This window comes from Oryza brachyantha, chromosome 2 (genome assembly GCF_000231095.2).
Source record: "Oryza brachyantha chromosome 2, ObraRS2, whole genome shotgun sequence".
NCBI classification, from domain to species: Eukaryota; Viridiplantae; Streptophyta; class Magnoliopsida; order Poales; family Poaceae; genus Oryza; species Oryza brachyantha.
Window position 1 is genome coordinate 26359564 of NC_023164.2, and position 21609 is coordinate 26381172.

The following is a 21609-nucleotide window of genomic DNA, read 5'->3' on the forward strand; positions in this document are numbered from 1 at the left end:
ATGCCGATGTGGATGGAATCATGCAGCCTCGCCGAACTGCGCATCACTGTGGACTCCATCTCTGAATTTGGCGGCAGCTGGGCACTCGATTTCAATTCAGAAAAGGGAGGAGGAGATCGAAGTGAGGGAGTGAATTGGACTGAGAGTCTGAGACGAAGTGGATATATACAGACAGGCAGGGGTCAGGCTGGTCAGGAGCAGCAACAATGGTAGGTGAACTACCCTACAATAATGCTGACAGCAACTTAGATCGATCGATCAATCGATCGATCATAGATGGTAGCACATCGATCAACAGAGAATCAACAAGAAAATGATGCTCCCTGTGGTCCAGGGACATCTACTTCGCCCTCTCTATTCCCTGATAAGAATCGGAAACGCTATCTTTCAGTTTGGCTGATCTTCAGTACCGGCCAGTGGAAGCAACTGTTGGCTCAGAAGCTTGAGGTGAAACTGATGGCATTTGGATCAGATGACAGTTATTTTTGCAGATTCAGTAATCATAAAGAATCACCTGATTTACACATCAAAGCTACTACACAAATTTAGCACTAATTGCGAAAATGCTGTGTCTGTCATACAGGTTCAGTACAGGCGAGTCACTGACAGAGGAAAGGAACAAGGCACCAGCTGACCAGAATCTACGCACAAATACACAATCCATATCAGGAAGAATGTCAGATTTGGAGGCAGAATTGTCCATTGCCTGGTGAAGTGGTGAATGCAGGTGGTCCACTTCAATTTTCATATACACGCTGAATGGTTTGTAATCCAGTTAGTGTTGCAGGAGATGTACTGCTAGATCGATACTGTGAACAGAGAGTGCATTTGAAATAACAGGATAGACCACTGTTTCTGAAAGTTCCTTTTTCTTCTTCGAAACAAACTGTTTCTGAAAGTTCCGAAACTTGTACTGTATCTGAAGTGGATGCCACTTGAGTAACCCCACTATAAGTGGTGCAAATATCATGTTAATGTAGCAGATATATATGTATGTCTGTACGAAAATGACCAAACAAGGACAAAGCACCACATATGATCTGTGGAATAATGATGTGGAACGAAGATATTTACAGTTCAGAGGCTAGCCCCAGGATGGTTGTACTGTCATTGTTGACAATGAAGAAGACAAATCTTCTTTGTTAAATACATGGTAAAATGCTCTCCTTTTCCTGAAAATTAAGTTTCTGCGTCCTTGATCATCATGTGCAGACAAACTGAACATAGAATGAAACCAGATGCCTATCTAGCATCTTCTGCATTTGTTTTCGTTATGTCCCCATCTACAAGCCCACAAATAAGGAACCGGCATCTTTAAATTCAGGATTTGAAATATATTCATCAACAATCAGTACTTTATATGTCGTTTTAAAAAAGAGTATAGTTAAATATTTAAAACTTTGACTATTAATAAATTTTAAAATATTTAGTTTAAAAACACTAGGACAACATGTATAGATGAGTCGTAAAGAGTATTTTAATAAAAGTAAATATTTTCTGTATATATTTTAGTAAAAAATCATAGTCAAACGCATATTGTTAATGTCATGATGTTATCCAAAACAATAAAAATTATCAAATTGGAAGGAGTAAATAAATTAAAATTAGAAGATGCTATAAACACAGATGAAATATTGAAAAAAGGGGGAGAATATACAGATGCAAACTGAGGGAGCTTTGATAGAGTATCCTACAACCCATACTAGTGAATTGTAGACTTGCTGAGGGCAGATGTCAGCAAAAGAAAGCCCAAGAGACATGTGAAAAAGCCAGTACAGACCATGAATGGAAGAAAGAAGCCCATGTAGGTCCGCTTGTTCAGCCTGTTAATACAAAGAAAGCCAAATATATTTGTTTGGGCCTACTTGGGCCTTGCATAAAACACGCTACGAAAGTATACAGTACAACGTGACGGGCCGCCACTTGTTCATCGGCCCAACTCTACATTACATTACATACAACTCTAATGAGTCAAAATAAATGCGATAGAAAATCAGAATAGAAAAGACGAAAGGCCCATATAAATTCTTTCCTAGTCGATGGCTTCTCTGCAAGCAGCGCAAAAATTTCAAATCCAAACAAAACAAGTTCAAATTCAAAATCCTCCCAAATATGCATCGTGCTTGCCACGCCAAAAAAAAATAAGAAAAAAGTCATCAACAAGCGAGCGATCGCGCGTCCAAGCCAAGCAAGGGAGGGGGGAAGCGAGCGGAGCAGTGCGGTGTCGGCCACTTCCTCCGCCTCTCGCCGTCGCCGGCATCAGAAGCACTTTTCGCCGTCGTCCTCCGACGCGGCCGGCCTCGCCTCCTGTGGGTCGGCTGCGGGGGCGCAGTCTCCGCCGCCGCCACCGCCGCCCCCCGACGACGACTTGGACCGACCCGACGAGGTGCCTCCCGACGCCCTCGCCTTCCTCCGCCTCTGCTTCGGTTTGTCCGCCGCCGTGGCTTCTCCCTCGCAGCTCTCCGCCACCTCCGTCTTCGGCGGCCGCCGCGGCCCCTCGTCGCGCCGCTTCGCGTCGCTGGCCCCCGATCCTTTACCCCGCGCCCCTCGCCGCGGTCGCTCCGCCTGCTCCGCTTTACCACCACCTGGCTGCTCCGCGCTGTCCCCTCCCGCTCCCCCGGTCTGCGACGGCTCCGGCTCGCCGCCTGTCGTTCCCTTGAACTCGTTCATCTGCAACCAACCAGTAGTAATCGGATGATAAGGCGGCTGGGAATAGCGCGATCGTGGTGAACAAGGCGGCGGCGGCGGTTACCCAGCTGGGCGGCGCGGTGACGGAGGCGTTGTCCCAGCCGATGTGCGCGACGTGCTTCACGTCCGTCGGGTTCCCGATCTGCATCTCCGGCTCCTTCGCATCTGCAACCACCCACACTCCACACCATCACAGCCATCAAACCAAGGTACACATCCCACAACGCCATCCTGTATCGATCGATTCCTGCTGCATTTTGGCTTTCATTGCTGTGAATGTTGCATTATCCATCAATGTGTGGCATGAACAATGTTTGTGGGGGGGGGGGGGGGGGGGTGATTTGGCTCCTCGGGGAATTGGGGAATGGGGCATTGTGCAATGGCTGGATTTAGAAGTGGTGTTCTCGCGTAGGCGTACCAAAAATTTGTGAGATGTATCGGAGGCCCTTGAGAAGGCCCTTCATCTTAGGTTCCACAGGCGGCTGCCCGCCCGCGGTGCTCTGCGAGGAATCCACCACTTATGTGTTTGTCCTCCACCACTTCTGTCCCTTGCTCTAGTCTTCACAATAAATTAAGGACGTTAAGAGATGTAGTATCAGTATTACAAATCAAAAGTAAGAAACTAACGATCAATTCTATGTTGTTTAGAGTGCGAATGAATAAGAGGCAACCTATTGCTCATAAACTTGATTTTATAAACATGATCTGATGTTTCAGATTATGCCAAACAACATGAATAGAGACAAATAAATGAACAAAACAACAGCCATCTCACCGTAATATGATTTTTACTGCAAGATGAATATTCATATAATGCATTTGTTCTTCTCCACATTCTGCGGTCCAATTTATATGTGACACATAAAAAATTATTGGCGCCTAATTGAATGAGGCTCACATACCTTGCAAAGCAGAGTTCAGGAAGGAATGAAGCTCGATCTGCTGAATTTCATCTTCTTTATGACATCTTCGTTGCGTCAACAGCAATTGTCTTGACCTCCTATTGCTCCTTGATCTGTCACGACTTAGTGGAATCACAATCCCTTCCAAAGCTCCAACAGAAACAGACATAGATTTTCTCTTCCTTGGAGAAATGGAAGGGCACAAAGTTTGCTACCTTGATCTATTTATGGTTAACTATTTTTGGCCCAGGCTCCCTTTGGTTCAATTTCATTTCGACATACAGCAGTTTGTGAGGCTCTGGTTCTGCTTAACTGGTCTGCAGCGCAAATGGCGGGAATGGGCTGAACGTGAAAAGGAGGTAAGCTAAAAAGCCAGTCTGCCTCTCAATAAACAAGCTCTTATTTTGACCGTCTCCAATCGTACCCCGTATTCTTCCGCGGAGTAGTTAACAATCTTATATTGGAGCTTTAGTTTAGTTCACTAGCGGAAAATGATGTGATATTCTATGTTTGCATTTCCAAAAGGATATAAAAATCTGATGCTTAACAATGAAAGGTACATTGTAAAAGGTGCGTAAGTATTGGTAGAGATACTTAGTTAAGAAAATTAAGAAATGATTTTGGCAAAAAGGCAAAAAGGTGAATTTGCTAAGTGATTTAATAGGTAGCGACGTGATTTGCATGATTTTCTGTAGCTTACATTTTGTTTCTAAATATGATATGATTTGCGTGGTGCTTTGTAGATTTACATGATGTTTGTCAAGCAATGGTTTAGATTTCAGGTCGATGCTCTAGGGTCGGAAAGATTTGCTTGGTGTTTGTCAACCAATGGTTTAGATTTCAGGTTGATGCTCTAGAGTCAGAAATTTGACAAATTTATAACTTGTCAATTTTATAGCATAGTGTAAAGATTATACGTCAAGATCAAATCTTATAAATAAAAGAATGACAAGATAAGTAGATAACGTATCTCGATTCAGCCACTTTTCCGAATGCAAACTAAGAATTTCACACCTACATAACTAATTAAGCAACCACATAAATATCCCCTCCATCCCATAATATGAGATATAACTATCGCTAACACAAAAGAACAACCAAGAGTTATAATCACATCCTTGTTTATATTACCTAGATACATGTATACATGCATGTAATGTGATTGGACATTTTGATGTTAAAGAATGTACTAGTTAATGTATGTTTACATATATGTCTTATATTATAGGAAAAAAATAGTTATGACTTATATTATGGGACGGAGGGAGTAAGTCCGAGGGCTCGATACATTTGAATATGAAACATTTCTGCGTAACTAACCAATCAACCGAGTAAATAAACTGAAAGAATCTTATCGTACGTGCTTCCGCCTAGGCATCTACAATATCTCTCGAATTCAAATCATCAACCAATCCACCTCCTGTCGTCCGTCTATGCGTCGATCATACCTCAAATAGCATTGAAACTCTTGAAACTCTGGAGAAGGAAGATTTACAGATAATGAAAGAAAGACGATCGCCCCTCACTGATTTTATTGATGGTTTTTCCAACCATGAAAGTATTGATATACACAATTATCACTGAATTACCTATTTAATTACATCACCGTCCGTCATAGTTTACAATTTCTTCTCCATGCCGTGCACATCTCTTGATCACTCCATACCTCTGTGTATCTCGCAACTCCATAAAAATCCTCTTGATATAAATCAGCATATATCAATTAATAACTGTTTCGATACAGTATAATGATCATAGGTTTCTTAATTTTTCCTACATATCTTTTTTGTGGTCAAGACTTAAAAGCGGCCTGGCCATGTTTCTTAGTGTAGCCAATTTTTTTGATACGTTCTCATCTTAATGTAGCCAAATTGTTTGACGCTATCCCATCTCTAGTACACTTGTAGGTACAGAATCATAAGAAAATCCGAATCACAAATGGTTGGAATCTAACAAGTCCATTTTATCATTTTCCATAACCCACTGGATTAAGGATGAACAAATTTATTGCAGTATGAAGAACAGAAGGAAAGAAGAATCATTGCGAATTTATTGCAGGATAATTCCTTTCTTCTGTGTAAATGTAGTGTTGGTAGTTCAAAAGAATCGTAGAATACACACATCAAAAATGGAAAAATTTTGTGATGCAGCTTCTCTCCATTTCTCAAAAAAAAACCCAATCGAATATAGTCACTCACGATGTATTAATATGAAGCTGTACATGTTACTATGATGCTTTTACCTGCAGTTTAGGAAAGTACAAAGTTATTTTGGTTTTGATTCCTGAGTGCGTCTAAGGCTAGATAATTATACAAATGAATTAACAGAAAACTTACTGTGGTTAGGTATTTCTCATGAATCTTCAGTGCCCCTCTGCATGCCTTCTTGGCATCCAGACTTCCAGTGATATCGTTCAAGATCTGTTCATAGGGGACAAGCACATAAACAACATAAGATGAGCACATAAACGATATAGTTTGCATCCATCTTTATCTCATGACAAACACACACGTGTAGAGAGAGAGACCTTCACGACATCGTCTAGACCTTTTGCATCAGTCAGTAGCTGCTTGTTTCTAGCCTCTATGATACTAGCTACAAGGAACACAGATAGAGGTATCTCTTCTTTTCCAGCCACCTGTAAGTTTTTCTGTTCAAATTTCCCACACTGCTTTAAGGCATTTTCATCTTTTGCATTGGCTTTAGATGTGCTGTTGTCACTCTCCAACATCGAAAAGAGACTTGGATTGTACTCCATAGACCACATGAGCTGCAACAATTGGAAATCAAGGAAACAACCACTTTGTAAACAAACAGCCTTTCTCGTATAAATCAATACTGGATCATAAGTAGTGGTCACGTTTTGATTATGCTTGGTTTGGATATTCGTGAGATGATAAATTGAAAAACCAAGAATTTTTTTATGGTGCAGGGAATTAATCGCACACCTAAAAGTTAATTAAGCAACCTTGTTAAGATGCTTACCTCCCAAAGGTACATTGTATCTACAAAAGAGAATTCCCTTCGGAAAAGAACCATCAGCATCCGGAAAGCAAATAAGTATTCCCCTCCATCAAGATTTTCTGCAAAAACAATCTTTTCATCATGGAATAAAACACACAATTCATAGTTCACTAATTAAGAAAGGAAAGACATTATTCCATTGGCCATTCCAAACAACTCTACCTAAATGTTCATGTAGCTTCGGATCAATGGCTTTCATTATGGATGACAATGTGGTCAGTTGAGATCGAACTCCAATGGAGGTTGAAGTACTCACAAAATTTCCTCGCTGCACAATTAGGAGGTACAATATTAATCTTTAAGTATTTGTATGAAAAAAGAAAACAGAGAGAGATAACACATTCAGCAGAAACACTAAAATTACTTAAGGACAAAATGATAGTGAAGAGGAGTTTTAGGGGGTTTTTTGTCAAAATGTTCATATCAATATCAACCAGTGGCATTTTCTTGTCAATTATTGCACAAATCACAGATGACTAGTTCCATGACAAAACACAGATTGGCAGGAAAATTTTGGAACAGAAAAGTAAAACAAAGATGGTATTTCTGAAAAAAAAAATGAGCATGAAACGTTATAGACTACCATGCTACATTGCAAGAATATTTCCAGAAAATGGTTTACTACCATGGTATTACCTCCATCCCATAGTAAGTACAGCCTTGTAGTTTAAATTTGAACTATAAGGTTGCGCTTATTATGGGACAGAAGTAGTAAGTTGTATGCATAGTACAGGAACCATATTGACTTTTATTTATGTTTACTAAAAGATTACTGCAGTTGTGCGCAGTCTCAACTATATGTTTTTAATTTAATAACGCAATATCTCAAAATTATAGACTATAATCTTAGGATGAAGGGCCAGGATATTCTTAGAGAATAAAAGGCTAAGTATGTAAAGGTGCTTACCACCCTGCGCATGAGTCGTTCAAAGCACCAAAACGCATCTGCTTCATGTTCCAGGAGGATCGACATTGGTGAACAAAGATCACTCATTCCTGCTTACAAACAAGAGGATTTTAAAAAATACCTTAACGAAATTTACACAGCATGGCATTTGGCAAGCTAACATGTTTAAGTGTTCCTTCTCCTTTTACTATGACTGGATTTGCAGAAAGATACGTTTTGCTTCGTAGCGCACCTTGACAATAACCAATGTCCTTGTCAACCCATGAATAAACTGCAAGAATGTCCCACAACCTAGCCAAATTCTCTTGGCTCTCATAATAAACTAGTTGACGGTCTGTACGGTTAACATCAAGACCTACAGTTGAATAGTGGAAGAATCAGATCAATGAAATTTCAAAATAATATGACAATATGTGCTGAGTGAATCTGTTTTATTTTACATAAAACAGACTGAGGATTGCTGCTAATAGAGGATTTGTACTACTTACCAATCTGGTGCAGAGTTAGCTTCCACTGAATAACTTCTTTTGGTAGGGGTGCGTCACTGGCTTGCTGTTCTGCATCGATTGAAGGAGCACTTTCCCCACCATTTGAGTTAGGATCATGTATAATAGGCTGGCCATCTTCTGTTATGACAGGCATCGTAAGTACCCTTCCACTACCAACTGTCATCTCCATTTCTCGGCACTTCGTTTTCAGATTCTCATATTCTAACCTATCAAAATATACAATGAGATATTAAAAATGAATATATATGATCAGACATTAAAGGTGCAATTAAGAAATAACCTTCGTTGCTGTCTTAATTGGTTTTTTTGTTCAGTGGTGCTTTTTGGGTCATAACAACCCAGCAAAAACTCCCAAACTTCGCCTTTGATAGTTGGGTGGGTACCCTGTTTAGACAAACAAAATAGACAAGGCCATAGTGTGAGGTAAATGATATCATTAAACTAGTGAGTTGGTCATGATTCATGAATGCAGGAAGACAATAGGGAATTCTTTATGCCTCACCCAATGTTTGGATCATCTGTGATATGTCAGCCATCATCTCACTGACATACGGACCTAGGCTTATCTTGTTAGTGAGAAGGGATTTTTGCAAATAACTATATATTGATATGTTATTTTAACAGGGTGAAAATTAACCTCCACCTTTGCTCTTCAGGCTACAAATTATCATATTAATTGGAGAGAAAATAAATAGTTTACATTGCTGATTGTGTATTAGGTCCATATTATAAAGGTATAGATTAAAACTAAGAGTCCACATCAATACAGTGTGAAATGATAAATAAATAAATAGAAAAAACTAGTTTTTCTTCCAAAAAAGAAAAAACAAAAAAGAAGAAGCTCACCCCGCGCTGCACTCTTCTGATCATCCCAGCTATGTCTAGGCAACCTTCTTCGTTGTGAAGCAGCTTCCATCTCTTTGGACTTAGCGTGAGGCCAGGCTGTTTCAAACAAGAAAAACCAATAAACAACGAGTCAAATGCATTTTCATGATCAATACATGGTTGCCACTAACATCGCCAAGTCAGCATCCTCGAATGCTGCAAATCGATCTGAGACTACAAAATTAGGTCAATCAGATGGCCATCTGAATCTATTTCAGCTCTCCAGATAAACAGTAACAGCTCACAAAAATTAGATCCAATCCTCCAACCAGCGCAAGATGGGCATGGGGGGCAGGGACGCGTAATTGGATTAGATGAAGAGAGAGAGGGATGGATTTAATTAGGCGATTAAATTGATGGATTAATTACCCGGGGCTTGAAGCGCGTCTTGGGGGCATCGGCGCGGCAGTCGGGGCGGATGGGGTAGACGGTGTCCGGGTCGATGAGCATATCCGGATCGTTGTAGCAGCACGCCATGAACATCATCCTGTTCATTCTGACCGCCCGAATCGAGCCGCGGGATCGAAGACGACGACGACGCTGCTGGTAGTGCTGGAACCACGAGGGCAGTACGCAGTGACGGATCAAGATTTGTTCTTTCACTCACTCTTCCCTTCTCCTTTCTTGATCTGATGTCTTTGGGTAGAGAGAGAAAGAGAGAAGAGAAAGAGAGGGAGGGAAGCGAGAGAGGGAAGAACGGAAGGTGGTGTAACGGCTAAATTTGGGTCGGAAGGGGAAGAGAGAGAGAGAGAGAGAGAGGGGGGGAGAGGGAGGAGGGAGACAAGGAAGCAGAGCTGCTGCTGCTTGGTTTTACCAGCGCATGTCGTGTGCTTCGTTCGTCGCCGAGATGGACGGACCAGGCAACCAGCTGGTCGTGTCTCCCTCCCTCTCTCTCGCAAAGCTGCTTTGGTTTAGAAGAAAAAACGAAATGGATTATTTATAAATTAAAAATAAGTAAAATTTTATATGTAACATAATAATTTAAAAGCAAATGTTGTAAAATAAACTATAATAAAATAATCATAAAATTAACTCTAGAATTAAGTTTTGTAGTAACAGGTACAAAAGCAAAACGGCAGAAGTCTAGATCGCTTCCTTTTTTTCTCCTTATAATAGCGTTCTAGGACAGGAGATATGGGCGACCTTTTTGTTTGTTGCCGTTTCTGTTGGGTGATTGGGGAATGAACTGATTGGGTGATTTAAAGTTTTTCTTAGCTTATTCTTCATTACCGATCCAACCCAAACCGTTGGTTCGAAGAGAAATCTTGGAGCTCTTGCTTTCATTTATAATAGTAAGCACGAGAGTACAACTTATGTGGTTCGGAATATCTCTGCTGTCTATCCTGATTTGGATAGACGTGCGTGCTTGACTACCGAAAATTTTAATTTCGGTTGAAGTTTCCCACACCAACAAATCGATTGTCCAACATGAAAATTATGTCAATACAGCATAATAAAGAAAAAAATGTACCAACTGGGTGGGTGTCAGTAGCCAATGCTGCTGCAATCTTCAGGACGGGTTAATCAGACCCAATATATATGTGTATATATATAGTGTAGTAATATCAGATGAATGATGCGACAAAACAAAAATCGCCACCCACAAAATAATCGCTGCTAACTCTATCCCGATTTTTTACCTGATAGCTGATGGCCAGGTGATCGACATAAACCACCGGGTACTGTGCTGGCTGCACGTGCAGTGTAGGCAAATTTCTGGCTAGACTGGAAGCATTGCTTGCCTAACTGCATTTCAGCAAGTACCAAATAAATCATGCGCATGAAGGAGCAAGTTAGGTTCTTGGCTTAAACTTTTGAAGCTAATAGCTCGCATGATATAATGTCACTCGTAGATGCAGAGCAACCAGATGCCGACACTGGCACAATGTTGAAAATAGGAATCCCATCAGTTCTGCAGGGGCCAACACCACCTTCTTCAAGCTCAGCGAAAGCCTCTGAAAATACACGGAACATCACATCCGCAGTCACCGAGTGCTCTACTGAATAGTAGAACCTCAACATCTACAAATTTTAACCTGGAGATTATTAGAGTGCAACAAAAGGTAGCTGCAAAGTAATTACAGGACAAGTACGTACCGTTACGTTATTCCAGGAAAAGTCATTATGTATCAGAATCTTAGCAAGCTGGAAAGCACAAAATCTACCCAAAGCTTTCAAATGCTCTTCTGAGTGGTATAGTTGTTCAGTAGAACAGATCTTTAATGCAATATCATTTGTGATTGAAACAACAGCAGAACAAATTTTCCCACCAATTGTGTGCACTTGGCAGCATGAATCATCCAAGTCAGAGTATTGTGCGCTCCAGGCACTAAAAGATTTGCTTGATGATGGCCATGGCCCTCCAGCCTCCAGTTTGTTAGTTGTGACTCCATCATCATTGGCCGGGACATATAATATTGGTTTTATCTCCACGTATGCTCTGGAAAAATGGGAAAAGTCTTTCTAATAACTTCAGAATAGCACTGGACATTGCATTTTTTTCAAGTATGACAATCCAAACAGCATTAAAGCAGGGACAAATGTCCATACCCTTTTGGAAGATCTGATGCAAATATATAGAGGATAGTGGGGTATGATCCAGTATTTGAGCAATCCAAAATGCTAACATACGAACTGTGAAGTTCATGTTCAACCTGTTCTTTCTCACTGGACGTCAAGTGTGCAGAGCAGTACACCAGAAAGTGTATTGCCGAAGAAAAGATGGAGCAGCCAAAAGCATTAGCAACAGCTTCACTGTTCCGTAATGCTAGTTCTAGTTCAGCTGTTGGGCCTCCAGGACAGAGCTTCATCGTAGGGGGGTCAAGCCCCAGCTGACCAGCCATATAAAGAATCTCTCCATAAAGTGTTGCCTAAACAGAATTCAAACAAAAGTTTATCACCCAGAATGTACAGCTAGGGGAATAAACCAGTGAATCTAATTGAATTGACCAGCAACTAAACTACAAGGACCTTGCTTGCGAATTCTATGTAGAATATTTTAGAGAAGAAAACAACTTTCAACATATTCATGAAATAACCAAACAGTATTTATCTTACCTGGCTGTAAGGTCCGATGCAACTAGGAGCCCAGCATGAAATGCTTTGTACATGTAGAACTCTCTTGACTTGCTCATTTGTAACTAGAACCTCTACATATGCATTGCCTAAACCAACCTGAATTAGTGGCAATTCAATTGTACTGCGTGAAGGAACACCTAGAGGGCATTTTTGTTCTGTAATAAAGCTCACATATACTTCATTGGCCAATCCAAATTCCTTCATGCTTGAAATGAAGAGGTGAACATACAGAACATTCACCCAACCTAACCCTTCTTCCTTGAGCTGATTCTCAATTCTGCTCAAAACTGCTACTAAATCTGCCTTCAGGCCTATCGACAGTAAGGAAATATTAAATGGCTGTTTACCACAAATCAAGATGCAAGAGTAACTGAGGATATTTCCTGTTAGGCTGGAATATGACCAATTTAATGTTACATGGAATAATAAGGCATTTAAGATTACCTTCTGCACTACCACTGGGATCCTTAATCCAGCAACCAATGGAAAACATTTTTTTCCCAGTTTTTGAGATGCATAGGTCTATATCGGTGCAAGTATCAACAGTTGCAACTGGACTCAAGGTATCTTGTTTGTTCTCCACAACACTGTGTGCAATAGCTCCATCTACTTCATACAAGCAACTAGAACTCTCTTGGGCAATAGTACTATCCCCAATGCTGCCAGAAGAATTTGGCTTGTGTTCAAGATGAAATGCTGATGGGTGAAGAATTCCTACTGGAGCGATGGAATCAGGTGAGTGGAGTAACACTTCAAAATCATCAAGAACAATTCTTGCATTCTGTGGTACAAGAAACTCATCAGTTAGATCTTGATAACAAAATACTTTTGCTGCACATGGCACATAATAGTAGATTATGAAATGCTACAGAAATTTGGAAAGCATGCACCATGTATAGCCAACAGCCTAGTTATAATGTTTCATTGAATGTGATTCATTATTAAGGATTGGTCCACATGTTCAGAAAAGTGGTGTCAGATTATTGACATCAGTTCTCATCTCCTTAAAACTTACACGGAATAGTGGGCAGTCAAGAGTTAGTGTTTCATATTCTCCACCTTCACCACAGACATTGATTCCATAACTCCTAGTGGGACATAGAAAAACAAAAGGAAAAATTACAGGCTGCATAGATGCAAGTGACTGGTGTTGACTAATAGTAAGAAAATCATGAGAGCAGACATAAAGAAAGGAATATACGAGAAGCTAAGGTCTTTGATCATCGAGGAGATTAGGACCTCAAATACATGAAACCACCAAAGGTAAAATGGCTAAAAAGGCGACTATAGTAGGCAGTGAGGAACATACTCATTCATTTGGAGCAGATGACACTTAAGTTCAGCCAGTTCTTTCCCTAAGTGAGCAGAAGGTTTGAGCCCCATTGCGGCAACCTATAAAGCAAAAAAAATCAAATATTCCAAAGAGATAAGCAGTTAAACACATACTTGCAAGGAAATTAGTGTCTTTTTTTATATACTGAGGGTACAATAATATGAGTGTGCAGTATATACCTTGACAGTTATAGCCACAACGCCCCTTCTTATCTACAAATATTAACAACCAAATTAGAACTTGTAATTTGAGTGAACAGTTTCTGCTATATGCCAGACAATCAGCAACAGAAGGGCAAAAATGAAATTGAAGTTACCATTTCATCAAGAAGCAAAGTCTGATCCTGCTTCCACAAAAATGCCAGAGAGACCAGGCCCAACCTTGAGCAGACACTCTCAACCCGAAGCCTCTGATAATCGGATGCAATGGCGCCAGAAGACACTGCAGTGACTGATGGAATTTTCCTTTTAACCTCACTCAAGAGCGCAAACATATCCTCCACCTCATCTCCTGCGGTAACATTATATTTAAGACCCTGGTCCCTACAAGCAATTCCAGCCAACGAAATTGCATCAAATTTCGTCAGGATAAGAACAGCAACAGCATGTAAAACCACAAAGCAAAATCCCGGCAAAGATGGCTTGCCTTGAGGACCCACGGATTCGCCTCCGGAACAGAGGCAAGCCCATGCATTTCGCATAGCTCACCACAATCTGGTGCCCAACCTGAAAGGCCACACGAACAATTTGCAGGGCAATCAGTAGATAGACAGTGAAACGAACAATTTGCATGGCAATTTGCTGGTAACTGAGGGAGTGAAGAGAGAGTGAGGGAGAAGCGTACGGTTTGATACATGTAGCTGTCGAGCTCGTCGACGGCGTCATCGAGGGGGATGAGGTTAGCCAGCGCGACAATCTGCAAGCAATTTAGCCCCGTCAGTAACGCGGATCAAGTGAGGGGGATTGAATTGGTGATTCCCGCTGCGCTTCGTCGCCTTGCCTTGTGGCCGTAGTCCAGGCATCGCATCATGTTGAAGCAGCTGTCCTTGCCGCCGCTCACGAGCGCCACCACCTCCATCTCCGCCGCCGCCTCGAGCCTCCTAGGGTTGGAGTTCGTTTTGGTCACGCCTCTTCCGACTCAGCACGCTACCGGGTTTCCCCCTCTTCTCCTACTGGACTTTGGTCCGGAGCGCGGCGGAGCAGGCGGCGAGCGAAGGAGCAGAGCTCGGCGGCGGTGCGGCGGGTCCACGGCGGCGGAGCGGTGGACTGTGCGGAGGCGAGAAGCGTGAGGTGGTGTGAGCTCGAGGCTAGGGAAGGCCCATGGGCCGAGCCCGATATTTCGGAGAATTCTGTGGCCAATCCAGCAGATTGTTTGTTTCTGTTTAAACGGGCCAAAATCAGTGCTAATTTTCCATTTACCGGTCCACACAACTTAGTAAATCTGAAAAAAAAAAAGATAAACACAAACAGCTAGATGCATGAACATGATCAGCTTTGTCATAAGTACACGTACACAAGCAGAAAGATGCCAACTTTCTTTGCCATACCCACCGACAAGCCACGTTGCCGCAACAATGAGCCAGCAACTTTTACACAGGAAGAGATCCTTTTTCATCATCAACTTGTGTTGAATAACCAAATCCAGAGTTGAACAAAGCGGAAGAGATACACGAGGTAGGTAGTTTGTCTCTCAGGAAAAGTTGCCAAGTCCAAGGGGGGGTAAGGTAAGGTAAAGAAACATAAATATGGTGAATCTTGACCACCTCTAAATTAATCCATCACAAAGCTAGGACTTGGCCCTAACGCAACAGCGAACAACACACACAACAAAATCAAATTATTGCTATCTATGAAGCAATGATACAACAGGCCGGAAGCACCATGAAATTATGGGGATGCTCCTGGGGAACTGTTGACAAATAGGCGATAATCCTGTCATTTACAGAGTCGCAAACAGCGTTCTTTCTTCTTCGTTCTTGGGGAGTTCCTTCCTCTTCTTCTCTTCTCCATCATTTCATTTCCTCTTGCCACCTCCAAGGGACAGGAGCTCCAGGCTGCGGTGGAGAGGCTCGTCGCGGGACCCTCTCGCGACGGCCGCTCGTGAGAGAGAAGTGGCCCTTGACTCTCCAACCGATGGGTTAACCCTCTGCGTGCTGGAAGGGCGGCTTCCACTGTTGTTGCTTGAGAACAACCTGCTTGTCCGGCTGTACTGCTGCTCCATCGGCTCCGCCGATGAACCTGGCCTGCTGCTTGATGCAATCGCTCTCCTTGATGCGCTGCCTGTACGAGAGGATGTGCGGGGCCTTTCCACGGTCCTTTCGCCAGAACGGTCTGTGCTATGCATCTGAGGCGGAACCATATATTGTTGTCAAATTATACGCGTTGGAATAGACAAGGAGAAGACATATGCCACATAGGAAGTGGGCTCCTCTCTTGAGTTCATGCAGGGACAGAGTGAACTTACGATTTCCTTTAGTGACATCGATGGCCGTTGTGCATAACTGTCACTCTGATTCAAAGAACCAGTAGGATTCCTTCTGCTGGATGCTTCACCTGCTTAAATTAAGATGATGTTCTCACGGATTGCAATATTTGTATCATAGTTTTGTTAGGCAACTTTCTTGGGTGGGAGGACAAACCTGGGGCCTTCTCCATCTTCTCCATAGAAGGTCCTGCTGCTCCACTAGTTCTTTCACTTGGCTGAGAATGAACAAAGAACAAAGTTAACAGACTACATCAAAAGTGTGTCGAACCGGAAAGTACTGTCCAGTAATAACAACAGCAGAATACATACCCTCATCAGTGGTTTGGAGCCTATCTGGGGATATTTCAAAATGGTCCAGTCAAATACATAGTCAAATTGATATCCTGTAGTAATATTTTGATAATGCCATTAGAATGGGAACGTTTGCAGTCACTTGTCCTTCATTAGTAAACAACAGTATGGGTTCATAAATAAACAACATTACATGAAGATGACAAAAGTATATTTTCTGATTATAAGGTAAAGATTTTTTTTAAAAAAAAATAGAACATACCTTCCCGGATAAAGAGATCACGGAATAGCCTCTTTAAGTAAGAATAATCAGGCTTGTCTTCAAACCGCAATGAACGGCAGTAGTGGAAGTAAGAAATGAATTCACATGGGTAGGATTTGCAAAGAACCTAGTTCACAAGACAAATTAATTATCAGTTTGATGCAGTTCTTTCTAAGGGGAAAAAAGAATAGATACCAAGTATCTATTATATATTACCTCCACAGGAGTAAGCATCTTTTTCTCGCTGATTTTGTCATATTTCTGCTTCTTAGTGCCCGCTTTCAGCCCCTGCCACGGTAGACTGTTGGAAGTTGAAAGATAACAAAGATTAGCATTATTTACAGAAGAATTGTGTTGAAGGCATTACAAGAAAACCAGATGTATGAAATGCTGCATATTACAAACCAACCTGCCTCTAAGGAAGTACATAAGGACATAGCCAAGAGATTCTAAATCATCTCTTCTGCTTTGCTCTGTATGAACATAGAACTTAAATTAGGCAGAGCCATCACATATTCAAATGTAGGAGTATCATCCAGAAGGCACGGTAAACTCACCAACACCAAGGTGGGTATTGACACTTGCATATCGTGCTGTTCCAGTGAGATTCTTGTTCTCTCTGTGTATTAGAACAGACATAGAATTAACATAAAAAAAGTGAAAACAAATGTGCATTGCATATTTGCTACTGTCCCTATAAGGTTATAACATTATACAGTTTGGATAACAAAATAAAACAACAGCATATGAAGTAAGCGTAGGCAAAATTTACTGTTGTACACCAACCTGTATGGGATGTGCTTGTGAGTCTGAAGGTCCCTATACTTCTTCGCAAGCCCATAATCTATTATATATACCTGACAAGAAGGTCAACAATATTCAATTAACTGGATTCAAATTTTCTCTTAACAAAACTATTTTTTCTAACCCACAAGAAGGCTCTATGACCCAAGGTACTAATAGAGCCTTGTTGCTGTGATGCAGCAAAGTTATCTACAAGTATGATAACAGACCAAGCCATATCTCAACTAAATTCACTAGACATCAGAGCATTATTCGAAAAAACAAGCCATATTTCTCTACCAGAGCCTCATTTTGGACCTTCGTAACAATGAAGAGTACCATGTTATGAAAATTTAAGCCATTAGGATACCATCGTACCAACTAGAATATCATGAAACTATTAATGTGGCTAAACAGACACAATATACAAAATGATAATAACCAGTTGCCCAGATATGAATGCAAACCTGATTGGCTTTCCTACCAAGCCCCATAAGGAAATTATCAGGCTTGATATCACGGTGAAGAAATCCCTTCTGATGCATGTATTCAACACGATTAATCTGAATTAAGAAAGAATGGTTTACATCAGAAATGTATATAGAGCAAGATACAGAGACCAGTTTGATCCTGCAACGATTAATATATGAATTGAAGAAACTTCAAATAAAGCGACCATATACTCACCATCTGATCAGCAAGCATGAGGACAGTCTTCAACGAGAATTTCCTACTGCAATAGTTGAATAGGTCCTCAAGGCTTGGGCCGAGAAGATCGATCACCATCACATTGTATTCTCCCTCCACGCCAAACCACTTCAAGTGTGGGATACCAGCTAAGGCCAAGAAAAATAAATGGTCAACTCAATCATCACAAACATAGCAGGGATTAACAAAGTAATATTCCAACTAAATGGATAGGCTGATGAAAGGATCTAGAACTTACTTCCTCCCTGCAGAAGCATGTACAGCTTCGACTCGTAATGAAGCTGTGGGTGCTTCGTCTTAACATTTTCCTGTCAGGCCAAAGCAAACAGGTTAGCGACACCAATGTCTAAAAAAGTTCCACTATAACCGAATTCCCAATAGTACCAAAATAGTACCAAGGGACCAACATTCCACCCAAACATTTTACTGCACTGTGCATCCCATCCCATGGTCTTACGGTAAATAACATTTTTTTCTCAAACTATTTCCCCAAGAAAAGAACTCCTAAGTTTCATAAAAAAGGTGGAGGACAGAATCCAATACCAATTTGACGGCGGCTTCCTCTCCAGTCTGCACATTAACAGCTGCAAACAAAAAAGAAAGAAAAAAGAGAGGAAAAACAGCAACAAAGTTAGCATCTTCCATTTCAAAACACAATAAAAATAAACTCTTCAAAAGAGAGATGAACAGGGAGAAGATATGGAGTACTGACCGACGAAGAGCTCCCCGAACGATCCACTCCCGATCTTCTTGCCGAGCTTGAACTTGCCCCCAACTATATGATCCATCCCCTTGCTGCTCCGATTCTATCACCCAATCTGCCGCCCCACTTTTTCTCCCCCTCCAACCCCGCGAGATCCAAACCCGCCGAGGCAAGGCAGCGCCGCGCCGCGCCGCGCCTAGGGCGAATCGAATCGGGATTCGGGCGCGGGAGCCTCTAGCACGCCAGATCCAGGCAAACCACCAAGAAATCCGGGCGACCGAACTCTCCCCCGCGCAATCCAACGAATAAAAAGCCAAACAGCGAGAAGGGGAAAGAGAGAAAAAAAAAACGAATATAAACAAATCGAAGAAAGAAATCTGCGGGATTAACAGGGCGGGGCTGTGGATCCGGAGAAACGGATACAAAAAGGGGATTTCTCCAAATAAAATTCCCTGCGCGTCTCGGCGAATTCGCCGCGCGCGCACGAGAGCGAGCGAGAGAGAGAGAAGCGGCGGAGGAGAGAGAGAGAGAACGGAGAGAAGAGGAGAGGAGGAGGAGAAGACGAAGACGGAGACCAGCTAGAGAAAAAGAGTGAAGGAGAGGGGACGATTAGTAAATAGACACCACCCGATTAATTAATTAAAGAAACTGATTAACTGGGAGCAGGTTCTTTTATTTATCTATTTTACATGTAATTTGACAGGTGCGGCCATCTTGGTTTGTTGCACTCTCTTTTCTTTTCTTTTCTTTTTTTTTTTTTGCTTCTCTCTTTTTATGGCACTTTACAGTTTTTTTTTCTCTTTTGGTTTGTTGTTATGGTGGTGATGGTACTCATGTCATGCTGCAGCAGCAGTTTTGTTTGTTTGGTCGTCCCCTTTTCCCTGCAATGGATTAAAACAAAAAACAACAAAATTGTTGGCTTTAAAAGAAGGGGTCAAGAATTAGTTGCTTGAAACAAAGTATCTTTAGCTGCTGTAGTGGTGGTTGATTGTAGTACCATGTTTCTTGTCCTCTAAACAAAGGAGTGACCTACACGTTCACAACTTTGCACTGTCATAAAATTAATTTTTGCGTGTTCCTTTGCGTTTTTGGGTTATGAACTTATGATATGTAGGGTGAAGAGTTTGGAAACGTGTTAATAGCGTGACATCTCGTGTCAATTGTCTTATGTTATCGTAAAACTTTATGTAAAATACTAAAAACTCCTGTATCGAAGTTTTTGAAAGGGTGAGTGCTTCCCCTATTATCTCGTCTTGATGTTTTATACTACACGTCATTTTAGTTTTGTTCCAAGTCAAAAATATCTTTAACTATGATTTAAGTTTATAAAAAAAGTAGAGCAGTATTTTAAACATAAAATAAATATGCTACAAACCTATATTTAATGTTGGATCTAATGAAATTAATTTGATGTCATGGGTGTTAGTGTTTTACTATAAATTTTATCAATTTCAAGATATGTTTGACTTAAAACAAATCTAAATTGATTTATAATACGAAGGAGAGGGAATACTAGATGTATTATTCGTGTCTATCAAGATGGATAGACATGTTTATTTTTACACTGAACATCGTGTCGTTTTATTAGATAATTGAAGTAATTCTAGCCTTTGTTTGAAAAGAAAAGCTATAACCAAGTATTGCAAGTTGAAATACTATAAATTTAAAATTGCAACTTGATAAAAAAAGGCAAAAGAAACTAATTAGAATGCCACTTGAAAGACAGGATTACAACTATAATTGCCCAGAGTATGCATAACTAGTGATTCTATTATAGCTGTTTTTTTTCTTCAAACCAGAAAAAGGCATAATCTCCAAAATCAGAAAGCAGTCCCTTTTTTATCAAATTCCGCTCCATATTAAGGTCATAACCGGGGACCTGGGGGCAATACGAGCATATAATAATGGGTGCCCACCTAGATTTTTTTCTAAACTTTTTGGCGTCAAAACTTTGAACTACAATGATAGTGTTAGAAGCATGTTCGTGCTTTTATGGTTATTTTTCTAAGTTTATAAATTCGTGTTTGATCTCTATCTATCCACAGTGGCATTTGTGAGAAAGGAGTGTCATCGTGACTTAAATTGGAACAAAGCCACAGATTTCTACTCCTTCAAATGACTTTTATGATTATATTTAAAGCGTACGTGTATAGATGTGTTATGTATGAATATCTAGGCGATTTATGTGATGAATCAAGACGTTATACTTTTGGGACAAGTTTGCTAATGCGTATAGGATCTCGAAACGAGATAGGACAAAATAGGATGACATGGTTCAACTTCATAGAATATGTGTTCACTAATTATGGTGGATGAGTTGGTTCAGATTGTTTCACTAGACGACATCGCTTGTATTGGTTTGCTAGCATATTGTGCTAGTAGGCATCATCTAATCCATTGTGGTAGCTATACCCGATGACTCCAAAGTAGAGGCAATATTGCGCAAAACCTAAAACCAAGATTAGATTTATGGTGGTCATGTCATATACAAAGGAGGATATGTCATCTGGGCAGTGATCTATATTAACATAGTGACATTTTGGATGAAAGTATGTTTATGCCAGAGTGATATAGCTATGGGATCAAACAAATCATGATAAATGATACAATATGATTCATTGTAAATGACTCTTGGTGATTGATGAAGTTGATGATAAGAGTGCCCATACAGTTATATTAAGGATAAGCTTTGTTTCGGCAAGCAGTTGAGAAAGAACTAAACTATATTAAAAAGTAGTAACTTGTTATATTGAAAACTTATAAGATTTAAATAACGAGACACGGTAAACACATAGGCAAGGTGATTGCGCACAATTGGATCATAATATTACGTTCCTTCAAACAAATGGTTCACATGCTTCAAACCAAACATAAGACCACCTCATCAAATTATCTACAATACTTAAAAATTATAGTCATCTATACTCCATCTCCTATTTTGCGTAGATCTCACACCTTGGGAATTCCAAAAAACAACCGCTCTGCCCATCTTGAATAAACCAGAGAAATAGACCACTTTCCCATCATAATTTTGAGAAAAATAGAACAAATA

At 40.8% G+C, this 21609-nt stretch overlaps 4 protein-coding genes across 6 annotated transcripts; all 4 read right to left on the reverse strand.

Annotated features, from left to right (window-relative positions):
* Nucleotides 1-1767: 1767 nt before the first annotated feature.
* LOC102713449 (CRIB domain-containing protein RIC7-like) lies at nucleotides 1768-3902 on the reverse strand. Of its 3 annotated transcripts, XM_015834078.2 has the most exons (5): nucleotides 3806-3902; nucleotides 3591-3703; nucleotides 3107-3247; nucleotides 2753-2853; nucleotides 1768-2670 (listed from the first exon to the last, which is right to left on the reverse strand). In XM_015834078.2, exons 3-5 carry the CDS (start codon nucleotides 3150-3152, stop codon nucleotides 2260-2262), a joined length of 558 nt encoding a protein of 185 aa, XP_015689564.1. In that variant the 5' UTR covers nucleotides 3153-3247; nucleotides 3591-3703; nucleotides 3806-3902; the 3' UTR covers nucleotides 1768-2259. The 3 variants fall into 3 exon arrangements, with proteins under 3 accessions (XP_015689564.1, XP_006649151.1, XP_015689563.1); XM_006649088.3 differs by lacking the exon at nucleotides 3806-3902 and having other exon boundaries at nucleotides 3107-3242; nucleotides 3591-3796; XM_015834077.2 differs by lacking the exon at nucleotides 3806-3902 and having other exon boundaries at nucleotides 3591-3796.
* A 1210-nt stretch (nucleotides 3903-5112) lies between these two features.
* On the reverse strand, nucleotides 5113-9787 carry LOC102710095 (rab GTPase-activating protein 22-like). Its single transcript, XM_006648019.2, has 11 exons — nucleotides 9285-9787; nucleotides 8877-8972; nucleotides 8311-8414; nucleotides 8010-8236; nucleotides 7754-7876; nucleotides 7522-7610; nucleotides 6777-6882; nucleotides 6576-6673; nucleotides 6118-6360; nucleotides 5927-6010; nucleotides 5113-5832 (listed from the first exon to the last, which is right to left on the reverse strand). Exons 1-11 carry the CDS (start codon nucleotides 9408-9410, stop codon nucleotides 5818-5820), a joined length of 1311 nt encoding a protein of 436 aa, XP_006648082.1. The 5' UTR covers nucleotides 9411-9787; the 3' UTR covers nucleotides 5113-5817.
* Nucleotides 9788-10062: 275 nt separating this feature from the next.
* LOC102713720 (diphthine--ammonia ligase) lies at nucleotides 10063-14595 on the reverse strand. The gene is made up of 12 exons (XM_015834140.2): nucleotides 14326-14595; nucleotides 14170-14241; nucleotides 13972-14051; nucleotides 13643-13868; nucleotides 13506-13538; nucleotides 13303-13385; nucleotides 13009-13081; nucleotides 12438-12774; nucleotides 11973-12304; nucleotides 11466-11785; nucleotides 11013-11355; nucleotides 10063-10937 (listed from the first exon to the last, which is right to left on the reverse strand). The coding sequence occupies exons 1-12, from the start codon at nucleotides 14401-14403 to the stop codon at nucleotides 10722-10724; spliced, it is 2193 nt and encodes a 730-aa protein (XP_015689626.1). The 5' UTR covers nucleotides 14404-14595; the 3' UTR covers nucleotides 10063-10721.
* Nucleotides 14596-14941: 346 nt separating this feature from the next.
* On the reverse strand, nucleotides 14942-19131 carry LOC102710377 (casein kinase I). The gene is made up of 14 exons (XM_006648020.2): nucleotides 18567-19131; nucleotides 18398-18438; nucleotides 18093-18162; nucleotides 17834-17982; nucleotides 17614-17709; nucleotides 17150-17220; nucleotides 16921-16982; nucleotides 16773-16836; nucleotides 16580-16664; nucleotides 16364-16490; nucleotides 16120-16193; nucleotides 15965-16025; nucleotides 15790-15878; nucleotides 14942-15669 (listed from the first exon to the last, which is right to left on the reverse strand). Exons 1-14 carry the CDS (start codon nucleotides 18640-18642, stop codon nucleotides 15340-15342), a joined length of 1395 nt encoding a protein of 464 aa, XP_006648083.1. The 5' UTR covers nucleotides 18643-19131; the 3' UTR covers nucleotides 14942-15339.
* Between the last annotated feature and the right edge of the window lie 2478 nt (nucleotides 19132-21609).